The sequence below is a fragment of the Phragmites australis genome, chromosome 5 (assembly GCF_958298935.1).
Source record: "Phragmites australis chromosome 5, lpPhrAust1.1, whole genome shotgun sequence".
NCBI classification, from domain to species: domain Eukaryota; kingdom Viridiplantae; phylum Streptophyta; class Magnoliopsida; order Poales; family Poaceae; genus Phragmites; species Phragmites australis.
Window position 1 is genome coordinate 5,788,192 of NC_084925.1, and position 17,934 is coordinate 5,806,125.

At 43.2% G+C, this 17,934-nt stretch overlaps 1 protein-coding gene across 1 annotated transcript; it reads right to left on the reverse strand.

Moving 5' to 3' along the window:
* Window positions 1-7,699: 7,699 nt before the first annotated feature.
* Window positions 7,700-13,819, reverse strand: LOC133918577 (26S proteasome regulatory subunit S10B homolog B). The gene is made up of 10 exons (XM_062362515.1): window positions 13,617-13,819; window positions 12,272-12,391; window positions 11,902-12,038; window positions 11,599-11,760; window positions 11,391-11,477; window positions 11,226-11,312; window positions 10,663-10,800; window positions 8,404-8,595; window positions 8,231-8,329; window positions 7,700-8,119 (listed from the first exon to the last, which is right to left on the reverse strand). Exons 1-10 carry the CDS (start codon window positions 13,807-13,809, stop codon window positions 8,045-8,047), a joined length of 1,290 nt encoding a protein of 429 aa, XP_062218499.1. The 5' UTR covers window positions 13,810-13,819; the 3' UTR covers window positions 7,700-8,044.
* Between the last annotated feature and the right edge of the window lie 4,115 nt (window positions 13,820-17,934).

Genomic DNA, 17,934 nt, shown 5'->3' on the forward strand with positions numbered 1-17,934 from the left:
TATTAGATACGAAAAATGTGCAAATGAAAGTATTTGTATAAAATGCACTATTGTACATGTGTGGTATGCAGGTGCAGCAGTAGATGGCCAGGCGTGCGTGCCGTAGTAGGGGTCGAACGCTAGTGGTGGGATCGGTCGAGGTGTAGCTGAAGACGGCCCGGCCTCATCTTCGAAGTAATATGTGGACAATATTAGATATACAATTGAATATATTGAATACGGAAATGTAGTGCCTCCCAGTACCTGGCCTGCGAGTGGTGAGGGTGTCGGCACTGGGCTCGGTCTAGGTGGCAGCGTCGAGACATGTGTAGGTGCACCTAATATTTGTTTCAAATTAATGCACCAGTAACAAACGAATATCTTTAAACGCCGTGCGTATGACATATCCGTACATATTGGGTCCAGGCCTGTAGGTCGTGGTACAGGGGGCCGTGTGGGTGCCAACCCCGGTGGACGGCATTGCACATCAGACCTTCTGGACGACTCTGCGTGGACCCCACTCAACCTGGGAGGCACCCGTGCCACGTCTGTGGTGGACCAGCAAGAGGTAAGCTTCAGGGTCCGCGCGGTCTTTTCGAAAACCCGCTTGACAAACCCTACTACATCCACTGCACTGAGCTACACCTCTTGCCTGAGGCGGTCCATGGTTCCAACTGCGTCCCTATGGATATCATAAATGATATCGGCCTGTGGAAATAAACAAAAAATGAGAATTTCAGTTTATAGTCGTTCTTACGCGAGTATATGGTACTGAAATAAGATGTAAATTACATATACCGCTAATGCAGCGTCCTCGTCCCAATGTCCCGGGTAGGCTTCCGTAGTCGATGCGACGTGGGACCGGACATACTCTGGGGTGAAGGTGACCCGTATACGTGTACGTGGCATGTACCACCGCAGGTACTCCTTGAAGCTCCGCTCGTCGAATGGACGCACCTCCTCCACGACATCCTGAAGGGCTTGGGTCCATACTGAGATGTACATAGATTCGTGAAGGGCCTGGATTACTTGTAAATGTATCAACAATATCATATCCATACAGCTCATGATTCCAGGTGTTCAGTATTTGATCCTTCATTAAGTACTTTGAAACATATTACTTGTGAAGCATATTGTGCTCCACACATGCAGCTATGACGTGTGTACAAGGCCTGTGAAGCAATTGTGGCTTTTGGCACGTACAAATGCATGACCCACTCCTAAGCACGCACTCTTGCACATGCCGCTCACGACTTTCACCCCTATGACCCTTATCCCAGCACAGGACACTGAACCTATGCTATTCAGTCCCCTCTTGATTAGCGCGGTGCATTTGTGACTTCTTTGTGTCCTTCTCCATGTACTCACATAGCATCCGTCCATAAAGCATACAGTTATCTTCCATTACCTTCGAAGCAGCTGCTTACCGATCAATAAAGCATCTGTATGCATAATAACTTCTACAATTCCAATGAGTGGGAGGGACCTCATACCCCGCATGACTCAGTTATAGACCTCAGCAAGATTTGTTGTCGTTATCTCATACCTTGTCCCAGCACTATCGTACAGCAAAGCCTATTTTCATTTGGCTTATTACGCATCCACTACGAAAAGTTCCTAATAGCTGACCCTGACCTCATTACTATCTGAGAAGTATCTGTTGGGAGAGGTCCAAGAGCTATCGCTTTATCACCTGTGGCTGCTACCTCAGCTATCTGTTTCATAGTTAGTTCGTCCAGTCTTGCCCATAGGGCATTGAACTTTCTTTGTTGGTTTTGATTGCACAATTTCTTGAAAAGCTTCATCAAGTCTTTGTTTTTGAACTGTTTGTAAAAGTTCGCACCCATATGGCGCATGCACCACCTGCTCTTCAAGTCGGGCCACTTTCTGTAACACACCGTCGAACACTCCCATATTACATATCCAGCAAAACCTGCAACAACCCTTCATGTCTATCATGAATCAAACAAACATCTGGCATGTCCAGAACGATAGCATGTTTCACCCACTCAAGGAACCAATATCATCTATCTCCGTTCTCACTCTCCACAAAAGCAAATCTCAATAGCAGGACTTGGTTGTTCTCATCGACCCCAATTGCAGACAATATATGCCATTTATACTTCCCAGTGAGGAACGTCCCGTCTAGGCAAATGATAGGTCGACAGTGCCGAAATACTTTGATGGTTGCAGCGAATGCAAAGAAAACACGCTACAATACTTGTTTCCCGCTGTACTCCACATCAGTCGAGGGGTAATGCTTGATGTCATAGTAACTTCCAGGGTTTCTTCCACATATTGTGGCTAATTGGCGAGATAGATTGTGATATGAATCTTCATATGTCCCGAACCTCATCTCAATAGCCTATGTTTCGCCCTCCATATCTTCGCGTAGTTTATTGTATACTGGAACCTTTGCTCAATAGCATGGATTATTGATCGTGGCTCATACTTCAAGTTGTCCATAATCTCCCCATACGTAATATTGGCAATAAAAGCAAATGACAGGTTCCGGTGGGTGAACTCTATTTTCTCAATATGACAATTATGCTCATTGACTATTGAGCACTACTAGTAGTCTACCCATTTCCCCTGAATGCGTGCACCCGTCAAGGACATTCAGGCACCAAATACTTCACATCGTACTCCCTTTTACTCGACTTAACAACCTTGAACTGCCTCCGAAAAGACAACGACCAGAATTTAACTTCATCAATAACAAACTCCTTTGTAGGGTACATAGCACCCTGAGACACCTCGTTCTCATGATACTCCCATGGTGTCCGATCAGCCTCACTAACCACCAGCTTCAAAAATTCCTAATTACTCCACTCTGCAAGAACAGGGGCATTTCCCTCCTCGTCGGATGAATCCTTATCGGCAACGGCTTCCTCCAGCTCTTGATCCTCCAACTCCATCTCTTCAATTATGCTAGGGATGTGCTCCCCCTCATCGGCTACACCCCTCGGTTGTATCTCAGGCATATCCCCAACATCTTGCCTGGCCCTGATATTTACCGGGTCTGATTCATCTACCACTATCTGACTTATTCCCGCTACTATTTTCACAGAGTTTATCTCTGTTGGATCCTTCTGGTACGCCTCAGCTAACAAAATCAGAGGGAGCCCACGGTCACATAATATATTTACATACTGCCTCCAAGTAGATGTCGCATCGATCAGGACGAGCTCGCCAAAGTAGCGCTGATTAGCATGGCTTAGGACAGCTCTCAGCTTAAGATCATGTTGCTGTGGATCCAGTTGAAAATACCGCATCAACCACTTGCACACATCCATAATGGTCCTCTCATTGGCTTTACTAAGACCCTTGACGACATGATGAAACCTAGAGAGATCTACACCGTTATGACCATAACTAATTTAACATTCACCATAATATATCTGAAAATATAATTTATCTGTCATCCCTGAAAACATCCTTAAATATATCCAATGTTAAGACCGACAAACTATATTTCTAATTATCGAAACTAAAAAAAATTTACCGACACCGATTATTGCCTAACAATAGGTTCTTCAACATTGCCCCTAAGCAAATTAACCTACAATTATGACTAACATCATTATTCTATACAATCTAGGTATTCGAAACTACCATACTAAAAATACTACTATGTATTTAATAGCTATCCTACCATATCGTAATTAATATTGATAATATACTACAAAATACAGTATTTTCTAAACCCTAAACCCTAGGTTATACCGCTAAACCCTAGATCTAGTGGTACTTTACTTACTAACAAAAACATGAGTATAAAAAAAATTACCGAAAAATGTTCTTCAAAATCCGCCGATCGAAAACAGTAGAGCTTCGCCGCGCTGTCTCCCTCTCCTCTCCTCTCCTCTCCTCTCCTCTGCTTTTCTCTTTTTTAGAAATAAAATGATAATTTTTTCTCAATTTAACTGTTTATATAGAAGATGGAGGAGAGTCTTAACCGCCCCCTGAGAGAGCGAGTAGGGGATTCCCCGTGCCCGCCACCCTTACCGCCTATGAGAGGGCTGCAACTCTTTCATAGAGCGGCATGCGTCTATTTTTGTAAATATTGTCCCGAAAATCTATTTATTTAAATTTTTAATCGAAAATATATATTAAAAAACTCCTGAACAACTCTCCTATGAACTGGGTAAACCGCCAACCCATTTCCAAACCCCTCCCCCTCCCTTCCATTCGACTGCCGCCGCCGCCACGCTCCGCGCCGCCCTCACCTCCGGCGTCGGCCGCCTCCCTGCCCTCCTCACCCGCCATCACTAGCGCCTCCTCTCCGGATCCTACTCCATCGCCGCCCTCTTCTCCGACCCCTCCCCGCCCGCGGACCCCTCCGCCCCGATCCAGTCCGCCGGCGTCGACCTCTCCCACCCGGACAACGTTGCCGTGCTCCTGGTCGACCCGGACCTTGCCGGCAACTACTGCGGCCTCCCACTTCTCCTCCTGGGCCGCCTCCCATCATGCCGCTGCCGCCCTCAACTCCAAGTCCTTCAACTCCATGCTCCAGCTCGCCGCCGCGAATGGCGACGCCGACCGCTTCTGGTCCCTCATCGCCTCCATGCGGGCCAAATGCTACGGCATCTCCAAGCCCGCCTTCCGGGCCGCCTCCGAGAGCTTCCGGGCCAAGGACATGGCCAGGGACGCCGACCTGCTCCAGGAGGCCTACGCCGCGCACGCCACGAACGCGGCGGCCGCGGAGGTGTGCAAGGTTCTCCGGTCGCCGGACAAGGATGGGTCCTGGAAGCTGGCGATGTTGAGTGAACTACGTGTTGAGGTGACTGATGAGCTCGTGGCATTGGTGGTGGAGAAGGTGGGGCAGTACCCGTGTCAGGCAATGGTGTTCTTCCGGTGGATGGAGCAGTCGGCCAGAGCGGGGATCTGTTGGGGCAAGGTTTACAAATTACAATGCAATGGCAAGGGTTCTCGGCCGGGAGGATTGCATCGAGGAGTTCCGGGAGGTCCTGCGGAAGATGAGGGGTAAGGGGCTTCAGATGGATAGAGATGTGTATGTCACTGTCACCCACAGGTTCCTCAAGAGGAAGATGGTTGAGGATGTGGTGGACTTGTTCTGGATCATGGCAGGCAGGCCGGAAAAGCTCTCGACAGAGGATTTTGTGTTCTTGTTGAAGAAGATTGTGGTGAGTGGTGACTGGTGATTTGGATCTGAAGTTTGTGACAAGGGTCGTGCGGTACTATCAGAATGCGGGCAATGAGGTGAAAGCCTTGGCCTTTAATGCTGTTCTCAAGTCGTTGAGGAGCGTAGGGAGGCTTGGGGAGAGTTGCGGAGTTCTGAGAGCAATGGAGGAAGGTGGCCTCGCACCGGATAGTGCTGACCATGAGAAAGCTATTCTTGCAATGTGTGACGCTGGGAATCTGTTCAAGCCAACTTTGCTTTTGGGGAGGTGAGGGGTTGGAACGGACATTTCGAATGACAGCATCAAAGATATCTATATACATAGGAATGCTTATTCCGGACTGCATTCTGGAAAAAGTAGCCTACTTGACAGAAAGGGCAGGTACTCTCGGCTCGGAGGTAGCCACTCTCGTCTTTCAACCTCACCCGCCACTTTGAATTTAGTGGGGCATTGTTTATTTACAGCCACTACGAGTTGCAAGTGAATGGGGCTAGTGCGTGTGAATGGAAGGGTTCATCAAGGTGGTGTTTGATTGGAAGATAAAGTGAAATAGGATAGGATCGTTTCTGTTTTTAGGATAGGATGATCTTCTTCTTTTTTAACATGCAGAGCAACAGATCATTCGGTGAAGACATCAATATTTACTTTGCATCTAGACAAAATACTCTAGTGAGTTTAACCCCTGTAAAGTCAATTCTCTTGAGAGTTCTCCAATTCAGTCAATCTTTGTCCTGGCTACGATGACTTCTTGATATATTGCATCTATAGAACTTACTAACATATATTACGTAATTTTCGCCAGGAAGTGGCATGACTCAACCCTGGAGATCAATTGGCGCCTGAAACTCCTTAACCATGTGTACAATGTAACAAATAGCATATAACGGAGTGGCAACAGATTGATGTTAGGGTAGCGGATAGCGGTCGATATTGCGGATGCAAAGTTCTGATAGCGAAATTTAAAACATACTCATAATTTTGAGGATAGACCATGATACTTGACTTACCAACATGGTAAAATCTAGCACTGGATTGGAGATATGGAGCGTGGGGGTGTGGCAGCGGCTCCTCATGGTTGACGCAGGAGAGTCATGGAGTGCTAGATTTTGCACAATTAACAGATCGCAAGCTGCATAAGTTAGTATCCTTGCGGCCCGCTAAATGATACTAGACGGATTGGCACACCTATATCGCGTTTGTTTTTTTTGCATAAAACATGATAGAAGAAGACTAAAAAAATTATGTTCAGCAATTTTGGGCATCTTAATATTTATTTATGAATTTACTATTATTTAACACATTCATTTAATTATGGGGAAAACAGTATTATTTTTATGCATATAATTTTAATATATAGACGACAGTAATACGAACATAACAAAATTTGTTTCATATTTTTTGAGTTTTAGATATTTTTATGTGCATTTTAGATTATTTCAACCGATTTATCAATATAACTATTATACCTTTCGCTATTTTTCTAGAATTTCTAAAAAATTATATTATACATATAAATATACGGATACGTATATACATATCTGTATCCGTATATATACATATATACATGTAGGACCTACATAAACAGTAGGTACAGTACCTTAGACCTGGAATCACTCCAATTCTTGAAGCTTTAATACATAGTTGATTACGGTTGCAAAGTTATAACCCGCTCCCTTGATGCCGTGGCGGCTCAGTCCATTACAACAATAGCAGACGCAATAGTAGCCGTTACAAACCCTATTTATTATCTTGCATGCGTAGCAAATCCCGAATTGTGAAGACTAGGCTATAAGGAGCTCTTAACCCCTCTAGAAAGGTGTGTATAGGTGTTTACTATTTCTTCCTTTAATGCTGGCTCTATAACCCTGAGAATATAGTAGTATATTAGTATGGTATACGATCACATAGAGCTATTAACGTTATTCCAGATTTCTGGTTCCATTCAAGTATGGAAAATGTTAGACGTGGTGTGTCACCTAAAAGTGCGGTACATGCCTAGTGAAATGTCATATGTTATTGTCAGATTTAGCATCAAACTAATTCACTCTTGCTGTCGATTGGCTTTGAAATGGGTATCAAACAAGAGGTTTTCGGCGGCAGAGAAATGGGCAACTGGGAAAAGGGCATGACGAGCTCTGATTACATACAGTGATGATGCGAGGTCATCCTTGGTTCTCAATTGCTAGAAACTGTACAACAGCCTAGGAATAATTGCTAGAAACTGTACAACAGCCTTAAAGGGCTCCCTAGTTCATGTTGGCAGAGAAAATCTGTTTAGTGCTGACTCTGGATTTGAATGTTCTCTTTTATGCGAATAATTTTCAGTAACTGTAAAAATATCATCCAGCGTTGCAGAAAAGAATGTACTGGTCAGACTAGGAATAATTAGGGTACCATGTGCAGTAATAGATGTGAAGGCGTGTGAATCATGCAGACGAGGGGAAAATCACCATGTAAAGGTGAACACAAATTACCCCTTTTTTCTGTTACTGAGCAGGCAATCAAACCGTCAAAAGTACATGGATGTCCTATAGATGGGAAGGCGTGTGAATCATGCAGAAGGGAAAATCACCATGTAAAGGTGAACACAAAATATCCCTTTTTCTGTTACCGAGCAGGCAATCACACTGTCAAAAGTACATGGAAATGGAACAGCCCGAACCGGAGTTACCAGACTAACGACACGGGGAAGCTGTCCAACGGTAACTATGATCACGAGCCTAGTGCAAAATTAGTAATTTCTCGAATGGTTTCTCCCAGTGGTCAGCTTGACAACAGTGACTGTGCACATCAGACAATTGTGAGTGGTGGCCTGGGGAGCCTGAACATAAATAGCTGATTTGTTTATTGTTTTTGCATCACAACGGCTGAGCTCCCCGATGGTATACGACATATGCATTGTAGCAAGATCGCATCGTCCATTACTCTTTGCCAAAGTCTGTGCTGTAGTGTGCACTGGATTCCAGCTTCTTTGCATCATTTAGCTTCCTCACAGCCTGAGACATATAGTTTGTATAGAAGAAATTCAATGTCAGTGCCTTACCAGTTACCAGTTACCAACAACATTTTGTTGAGGTACAGACAGAAGGGAGTGTGAGACAGCGCACCTTCATGAAGTCTTCATGAACTACATAGTCCCTCTCTGCACGAATTGCAGCCATACCGGCTTCAGTACAGACATTCCGGAGATCAGCCCCGTTGAAACCCTAAAAGCAGACAAAGTTAGGAGAAACTAGGCAATGAGATAACAAAATTAGATATGATCACACAAATAACTCACTTCAGCTAATTTCACGACAGCTTCATAATCAATTTCCCCATGCTTGGCGATACCAGCTGCATGAATTTTCAGAACTTCCATTCTTCCTTGCTCATTGGGTAGTGGAATCTCGATCTTCCTGTCTAGGCGTCCAGGACGCAGGAGTGCAGGGTCCAGAACATCAGGTCGGTTAGTTGCCATTATCATCTTTACCTGCACAAGAAAAAAAAAATCCTTGTCAATCAGAACTCAAACAGATCAAACAAAATACAAGCTGCATATTAATATTAGAAAGAAGTTGAACGGAGTAATAGAGAATGTTATGCGAGTCATTGTGCACAGCCCACAAAAGCCATACAAATAAATGGAGCAATCAGTATTATATCCAGTATGCTAAAAGGACCCATCCTATTCCTAACATCCCCAACTGGAGTTTTAGCTCAGTAGTTAGCTGACCATGCAGAATCGTGCCACCATGCAAACGAGTTGCTAGTTTGCAGTATTAATCTCTGTAAAACAAGAACGTTGACCTGGATGGATATTTCCAGAATATCCAGAACACTTGCATGATTAATTGAGTAAAACAAGAAGTTCAAATAGTACACAAATGATAAAGCAATATCATGCCAGCGGTGTACTTTTGGGAATCCAGTATTACAATTGCTGAAGTAAATGCTTCATTATATTACAGATTCATCTTAGGGAGCATTTGGTTGGGGTAATGTCGATTAGATTCCTGGTAATCTGGTGGTAATTTGGCTTAATTCCACTGTTTGGCATAACCATCCTAAAATTTAGGAAGGGAATGGAGGATTACCGTTGTAACTAGATTCCAGTAGTTGAGGGGAATAGGATTCCTTTCAAAATAGGTAGCTACCTCAGATTACTAGGTAGCTATCTGAACTTACTAACCTGCAGGAAACTCCTCGTCCCGAAATTTTTACGTGTGGTCGCTCATGTGCTGCCGCGATGTCCTCCGAAAAAGTTGGACCGCTCTGCAATTTCTGTTCGTAACGTTAAGTCGCTGCCCTATTGAATCCAATCCTTTCTCCAAGGTAATACATCGATCTCTGAAGATCTCCAACAATCGTTGCTCGTCTGCTTGTGGATTGGAAAGTGCCTTGCTGTCAAAACCCGTCTAGATTGTTTCCTCTTCTCCCATCCCTACCAGCCATACGATTTCCTTGTCTTCATTGTGTTGACGACTTGATGTAGCACTGCACACACTAATTGGGCTCGTGATTTCAGATGGGATTACATCGGTTTGATTGATTGAAGCATGGTTTTGGACTCTAAGAGAAAATTGGTGATCGGGTGTGAAGGGGCAATCAACACTGGTGGCGAGATCATTGTGGCCGATGAAGAATCGATGGCCGGAATCAACAAGCTCGCCTACAATGAAAAGTCTGTTGTGGCCAACGGATGGAATTGGAGGCACACCACCGGGCGAGAGTAAGTGGTGGCAACAAATAGCCCTTGTAAATTGGCACACTCGCGGCCAAACGAATCCAACATGAGCGTTTGTACTGGTGCATATTCACGTGTTAAATCCAAACACATTACTTAGACCCCGTTTGGTTGCAAGAAACGTTTCAAATTCTCTGGTGATTCTCTAGAATCCCTACCAAACGCACCAAAATGTGAAACGTTTCACCTTGAATCACCTGAAACGTTTCTCATTTTTAACACTACGAGGAGAATCACCCAAAATGGTGTTTCACCCGTTTCGAGAATCACTCAGGTCATTTTTCTTCAAGAATCCGAATCCAGAATCCCTGCCAAACGTTTTCAGAAAATTGAGGGTGATTCACCAGAGAAACGTTTCCAAGGAGAATCTGAAACCGAAACGTTTCTTGGAGAATCTGGAGCCCTGCCAAACGAGCCCTTAATATTCCTAGGAATCCTCCGGTAAACCAACAAACTATACCGAACAAGGTATTCCAATATTACTGGGTAACAGATTCCTAGGAATCCGATTGATAAGAATATTAAGGATTCCCACTCATCTACAATTTTGTTAACCAAACGCTCCCTTAAGGTATATGCCATGCAAGATCAATGCTACAGAATTAAACAGATCAGTTGATCTTGCACAATTTATAAGTTACAATAGTAATCGCCTTCCTGGTTGATACTGCAAATACAATCACGCGTTAATTACCTCCCCGGTGTGTTCTAGACATGAAAGCTAGACCACGTAACATGTAGACATGTGGGTTAAATTAAGGTACCTAGAAAATTATATAACCAAACATTAACATCTCATTAATTTAAGTTTACCTTCCCAAGCTCGTCAAATCCATCTAACTGGTTAAGGAGCTCCATCAATGTCCGCTGGATCTCACGATCAGCACTAGTTCCCTCACTAAATCTTCGGCCACCAATGGCATCAATTTCATCCATGAAGATAATGCATGGCTAGGTAAGAACAAATTTGACACACACAAAAAATAAAATTAGTGAAAAATGGAACTAAAATGATTGATGTAAAGAGTTAAGAGGTAACGAAAATTATTATTGAATTGGTAGTGACCCTACAACAACCCAAAAGATTTTTCTTCTCATACAAAACTAACAGCGACATCTGCATTAAGTTATGCTTGACTTTAGAATCAAACATATCTTCCATTTTTGAGTGTCGGTAGAATATGATTGGATGTCAACATTTTTGGTCAAAGAGTATTATATCACAGCTTGAATATCTGGTCGCAATTAATTCAAGCTAAGCTTGTGCAAAATACAACTTTTGTCATTATGCTTGTGGTCCTCCAGACAAAGACAGTTCAGACCCGATTAGCTTTGCAGTAATTAAATATGAGCAACAGTGAGACTTTAAGACTTACTTGGTGCTCACGAGCGTAGCCAAACATTTCCCTAATCAAACGAGCACTTTCTCCAATGTACTTGTCAATTATAGCACTTGACACAATCTGTTTCAGCCATTATATAAGTAATCTATTTGATATGTAAGGAATACTGACTGCTATCAATGAAGTGAAAAGACACACCTTCAAAAAGTTGGCATCAATGTTACTGGCGATAGCCCTCGCCAATAGTGTCTTCCCAGTCCCTGGAGGACCGTATAGTAGAACGCCCTGGAATGAGTAAAATATTCATATATTGATTTCCATGGTCAGAATATTAGACATTTATCTCTTTTGCCTTCTATGCATACTTTGACATCTAAGCACAAATATGTTAAGTTTACCAGTTTACCTTAGGAGGCTTGATTCCCACTCGAAGAAAGAGTTCAGGGTTCATAAGCGGCAACTCGATGGACTCCCTGAGCTCCCTAATCTGATCAGACAAACCGCCTACAGCAGAGTAACTAACATTTCCCGGGTCCTCATGCAGCATGTTATACACAACAGGGTCCACCTGAAGGAACAAATTAGTTTCAGTTCCACAGCATTGAAATCCCTTTTCTATGTAAAAAAAAAAGGATCCTGCAATAGAAAGGCTAACAACAAATGCACCAAAAAGGTGAAAAGAAAATGATTAACATAAACAAAAATATACCTCCCGTGGCAGAGTGCGCATGATTGTCAAGGTCGTCATGTCAAGTACAACACGTGTTCCAGAAGTTAACTTCTCCTTATCCACTTTACTTCGGCAACCAACAACGTATCGTGGACCACTGCTAGCCTTAACAATGACTTGAAGATATAGATGCTTCAGATGTCAGTTTTGTATCATTGACGAATAAGAATAGAAACTAAAAGTGATATCTTCATAAAGAAGTGCCAACACACTATACTCATTTCTCATACCAACGAACCACAAAAAAGGTATTAGTATTTTCTGAAAGCAGTGGACGCATCTATTCCAAAACATCTGTACAAGGCTACATTTCAAAAGTCAAAACACAAAGGAAGCAATCTTTACTTACAACGTTCATTATCCAGAGGGCGCAGAACCTCTCCAATAATTTGTCCCACACTTTGCAGAGACTTCAAGTCATCTTCAGTCTTTGTGAAGTCCCTCTTAGCATTTTTTAGGTTTTCCCTCACTGCATGTAGATGAACAAGCACAATAAAGCTAATTAAAATGGACGAATATGCTTTTTTATAAAACAAGTAAACATTTATTTTGGAAATTTCTTCTTAGATTATCCCCTAAGAACAAAGGACTTAAACGTGGAGCACCGATGCTGATACTTTTTTGGTTGTGCATCATATTTACAAGGAAAAGATACTAGTAGATCATAGTAGCAAAAGACATGCTCCTATAGCCATATCTATATGTTTAGTAGTAATAAATATAATAAGACTAACAGAGAAGAAGCCTAAGCTTGCTATGTGGGAAAAATGGGATGAGACATAATAAAAGTATGAGCATTGTAATATGAAACTACACAGCATACTATACTCTAGCTCTCTATATACCACATAATCAGATACAGAGGCCCTAAGTTATAAGTAATTGTACCGCATAACTCTCCTTCAACAAATAGTACACTATGTCACTAGTATGCTCAGCATCTTAAAAAGTGGACACACTCTCAGACTGCAAGAGCTACAGCATAGCTGAAAATGCAATCTACTTCAATTCCAACAAAATTTCTTACTCCCACCACCAAAATCAATCCCAACAAAACGTAAAAAAGAACCAAGTGAACAGTAACCAGCATAATAACGTCCAGATGCATAGGCAAAAATATTTGGCAAGTTCAAACCGAAGTTACCAGTGTCTAAATAATGCACCGACAAACACCTACAATCTTACCGTGACTTATTTTCAAACTCGTAAAGCCCAAATAATAAAAGCTACTGAGTGTCCACATCTCAATCAGAGAAGATGAAAAATATATTATTTTTAAGGGCTCAATTATCCTCGCAACAACTACCAAAGTTAACCAAACTAAACCCTAAGTCACCTTCAAGCTTCAGATCCACGTCAAGCAGTCAGGACCCAAACCACCAGAATTAGTGCTACGAACCAAATCTACTCAATCAGCAACCCAACGGCCCCGGGCACCGATCTAACACCGAAGCACATCGCGAAACAAGCGATAACCCCAGTAAAGCCTCAAAATCACTAAGTGTGCGGCGCCACGGCTAACGAATCTACACAGGAACAGACCCACATCCACATCTCAGACGAGATCTCGCGCACGCAGCTACGTAGCGCCCAGAGAAACACCGGAATCGACCGCTCCGAAGTCCAAACCCTAGGGAGACTTGAGCAGAGCGGGGGGAGGTAGGTGGTGGTGGGGAGGGGAGCGGATGACTCACCAGTGCCGACGCGCGACTCGAGCTCCCTGCAGTTGAGCAGCTTCTTGCGGTAGTCGGACACGGCGGCGCGGCGGCGCGCGGCGGCGGCGTCCTCCCCGTCGGCCATCTCCGCCTGCGATCTCTCTCCCTCTCTCTCCTCTAAGTTTTGCTTCCGTCGCAAGAAGAGAGTAGCGCCCCTCCGGTTACGTAACATGTAAGGCTGCGCTTATCCACTTGAGCTATACAGCCTTCTATGAACCGAATACGTAAATACAAGAAGCCGTGAAGCTGTTAAGGAAGCGTAATAGATGAGCGGCGTTAATCCTCGCGGGTCGAAGGAAGCTCCGAGGGGCCTACCCGTTAAGATAGGCCTAAGTCAAGCCCGAACCCAGCTCGAGACCACAAGCCCAATTGCTGTTTCGAGAAGGTTCTTTGCGGTAGTCGGCGTCCGGAAAAATTGACCCCGGTTTGAAACTTTTTTTTTTCAATTCGGAACCCGGTTTAAAATTTCATTTATTTGGTTTTCTAATGTCGAAAAATTGCTGTCAGGTATCCTTGCAAGTTGGCCTGGGCATCAATTTTCGACCAAAAATGATTTGGTTCTTCGCATGCCTTCCAAACCACACTCCGCCTTAGCATCATACTCCGTATTATATTTGGTCACTTTCAATTTAAATATCTTTAAACGATATTTATCAAGTTTCACGTAGGGTTTTCGTTACCGACCGGCGGTAACCGAAAATTTGTGATTATCACGGTTACTCGTCGAATTTTCAAAAAAAAAAAGACAAAATTTATTTGAATAAATTTGAAATTCAGGGAAAAAATCGCGATTTTACCCGCTCAGTAACCGGTCCAATTTATCGAGCGGTTTTCTCGATTTTTTAGTGAAGTTCAACAAAAAACACAAAAATTATCTCAATCTTCTAAAATCAATAACTAATTTATCTGAGCTTCAAATCAAGTGAAATAAATTTTTTTTTCTTTGTAACATGATCTACATGATAAAAATATTTATACTCATAAAAAAGTTCACAATTTTCTGTGAGAAAATGTATTCGTTAAACCAAGTTAAATACATAGTTTACTCTTTGCTAATCCAAAAATCATGAAACTAATTTTGTTAGTCTTCTTACATGACCCTATATCTTTTAAAAATACATGAACTCATGAATTAGTTATTGTAACATGCAGAATTATGTAAATATGTTGCGACTAGATTAATTCATAACTGACCCATCACACCTGTCGGGGGATTAACTCCTGTCGCAGGGATCCCGAGAGACCCCTTTTTCGATATTCGACCGGGGGATGATCCTGAATAAGTTCGTCGGAGAAATGAATGAGAGTAAATGCAACGGCCGGTGGTGGGGGAGGATGACCTAGTGCAAAAAGAAGTAAATGCACCGGAATTTAGACAGGTTCGGACCGCACGGGGGCGTAATGCCCTACTCCTGTATGGATGCGATAACTGTCCTGAGGAAGTCCCTCAAGGATGTTGCTGGTTACAAAAATATTGGCCTAACTAGGAGCTTGAGGCTCCTTGTTCTTCGGCAGGGACTGTCCCTTGTGCCTTGTGTTCGTCTATGGTTCGGTTCTTGATGCTTGGATGCTTGCGATCTCTTGTTGGATTGCCCGTCGTTCTCTTCTGTGTTGCCGGCTCTTTTAAGTACTCGCCGGCTGCGACATGTCCCGAACGGGAAGAGGGGGCACAAGTTCCAAGACGTCATGACTGGGAAATGCGTCACCATTTCTTCTGGGTGAAGTGACCAGGGGGTGGAAAAAACGCCGCACGCCCGGTCACCTGTCACCATAAACGCCCTGGTAACGGGCGCTGTGGAGAGGGCCCACCGGGCAACCGCAGAGCAGCCCAGCGTGCCCGCCCTGTCTTGTTCCTCTGCCACAGCAGGGCGGCAGACGGAACGCCTTGATCCTCGCGATGTTATCCCGAGGCAAGCCGGATGATACGGGACGGGACCCGTGCAATTAATAGCCTCGCGCCTCTCTGCCAAAACATGGCAGGAACTGACACCGCGGCGGGAGCAGTTGGGGATGTCAGGCCACGCACGCTCATTAAATGCGGCCTCGGACCTTTGACTGGTGGACACCTCATCGGCGGGCCCCTCGGGGGCCTTTCTGGGTCGTCGGGGCACCGAGTGCTCGGGGGGTACTGTTCACCTCCCCGAGCACTCTCTCCCGAGAATGTCTATCCTTGTCCTCGGGGTACCGGGTGCTCGGGGGTACTGTTCACCTCCCCGAGCACTCTCTCCCGAGCACTCTTGCTCAATCCTTCGGGGAACCGAGTGCTCGGGGGCTGCCACGTGCAGCCCCGAGCACTCTTCCCGAGCACTTTCTCCCGGAACTTAGCTCTTCTGATCGTCGGGGGACTAGGGCGCTCGGGGGTGACCGGGCACCTCCCCAAGCACTTTCTTCCCGGTGCTTAGATTCTGTGGATCATCGGGGAACTTGGGTGCTTGGGGACCAGCGACTGTAGCCCTGAGCACCTTCTCCCGGGACTTGAACTTTTCTCATCCTTTAGGAGGGACCTCGTGGGATGGCGCCATGTAGCGGATGGCTGGTTGGGCCTCGGGACTTAGGGACCCCCGGTTCCTGATACATCGACAACACCTCAAAAATTAGTGAAACCACTTTTATTAGTTTATGTATACTATGATTTACGTAGAAAAATTAATAATAGACATGAAAAAGTTAATTACAGTGTTGTTTCTTAACATATTCACTTTATGCTTGTGAACTTTGTAAAAATTATAGAGAAATTAATAAAACTCTAAATAAAGTGAAAATAATTTTAAAGATCTTCTTAAGATACGTTCTACATAAGAAAAATATGTGTTTGCATGTTAAACTTTTCTTTAACATGAGTTAATAATTTTGCCGCACGCTTCAATTTTTTTCATTTTTTTCAAACTTCCTCCCTGTAGAATATGATGCAGACGACATTATTTTTGAAATTGTTTTCACAGAAGGTCTTAGAATTGTGTCTAGTTTTTTGAAGATTTTTTTTTGATTTTTTTTACTTTTTGAATTTTTTAAATTCAAATTCGGTTACCGTTCAGTTTCTGTAACCAAGTCGGACCAAGATGACCGATTATCACGATTTTTGCTCGGCAACCGTCGAATTTTCGAACCCTGGTTCCACGTCAAGAATCAAGCGTAGCTCGCTTAGCAAAGCTGACTTGTTGCCATTACACCCGTCCGTGTTCTAGCCTAAGCTGGCGCAGTTGCTCATCTCCTTTCTCATAGAGTATACGGAAGAAGCTCCCCTATCATTGCAAAAAAATAATCTAGTTCCACGCCACATCGACACTAGTATAGGAATTAAGGCTCCAATGCATAGTTTCTTCGCATCTCCAAATATGAGTCTATATTTAATTTTCTATTGTTTCTCATTGGTTTGCTTGTTTCGTGAAATACATAAACATAGACATCAAGAATCCTAATGCATTTTTTAGCTTGTATCTTGTATTGGATATTGTGCTCAACTTATGTATGTAGGAAGACACTACATCGATATCTCTTTTCTTTAATTTTCTACCACCTCACCATAAATTTTACGTGGGATGGTCATTAATATCTAAGACATTGTCTATGGTGGAGCACTGGGAGTAGTGTTAGTGGTTCTTGTAGTCATACAACTGAAAATATAATTGGTTGGATCATTGACTAAGTTTAAATCTTCCATGAATTAACATTGACATGTTGTTTTATGAAATCAATTGATGAGGTAGGCAAATGAGTTCAATGTTGACGGTCACATTGTGATTAAAGGTATATGTAAAAACAAGTCTAGATTAGAGTTCTTTGAAAGATTCTTTTTGCGTTCGTTTATTTAGGTAAAACATAAAGTCCACAATATATTGAGAGAGAATTTCCTTTTTTTAATGTCCAAACTGCTACGCTTTAGCCCCTATAAATGAAGAACAAATTTAATCAATTCTTCTATATTATATTCCTAAGGTGAAAGCTTAAAAAAATATTTCCAATCCTGTCACGCCCTTTTTCTCTCTCCAATCCATTGCAAAGTTTTATTTTATAGGAATGGCTATTCACCCCCTCTTGACGACATCTCGATCTTTTAATTTGTATCAGAGCCTAATATTAGAAGATGTCGATATCTGGAGAGAAAAGTTCGAAAAGCTCGAAGAGTTCGAAGGATGAAAAATATCGGGCGATAGCAAGAACAAGGGAGTTGAAATATGTTTCAACTATGATAAATTAAATGCATCTTATTCTTACATTTTCGTTCCATTCGGACGTGCTCCATATTTTGATAGCACACATTATGCCGCTTGGAGGCACAAAATGAATTTGCATCTAA

Bases quoted from the DNA above. Each gene is read 5' to 3' on its own strand.
- LOC133918577 (XM_062362515.1), bottom strand. From the start codon at position 13,809: ATGTTACGTAACCGGAGGGGCGCTACTCTCTTCTTGCGACGGAAGCAA. The intron at 11,761-11,901 runs GTATATTTTTGT...TTGTTCCTTCAG, and splicing joins TGCGCACTCTGCCACGGGAG to GTGGACCCTGTTGTGTATAA. The intron at 8,596-10,662 runs GTAAACTTAAAT...TTTCTTGTGCAG, and splicing joins GATTTGACGAGCTTGGGAAG to GTAAAGATGATAATGGCAAC.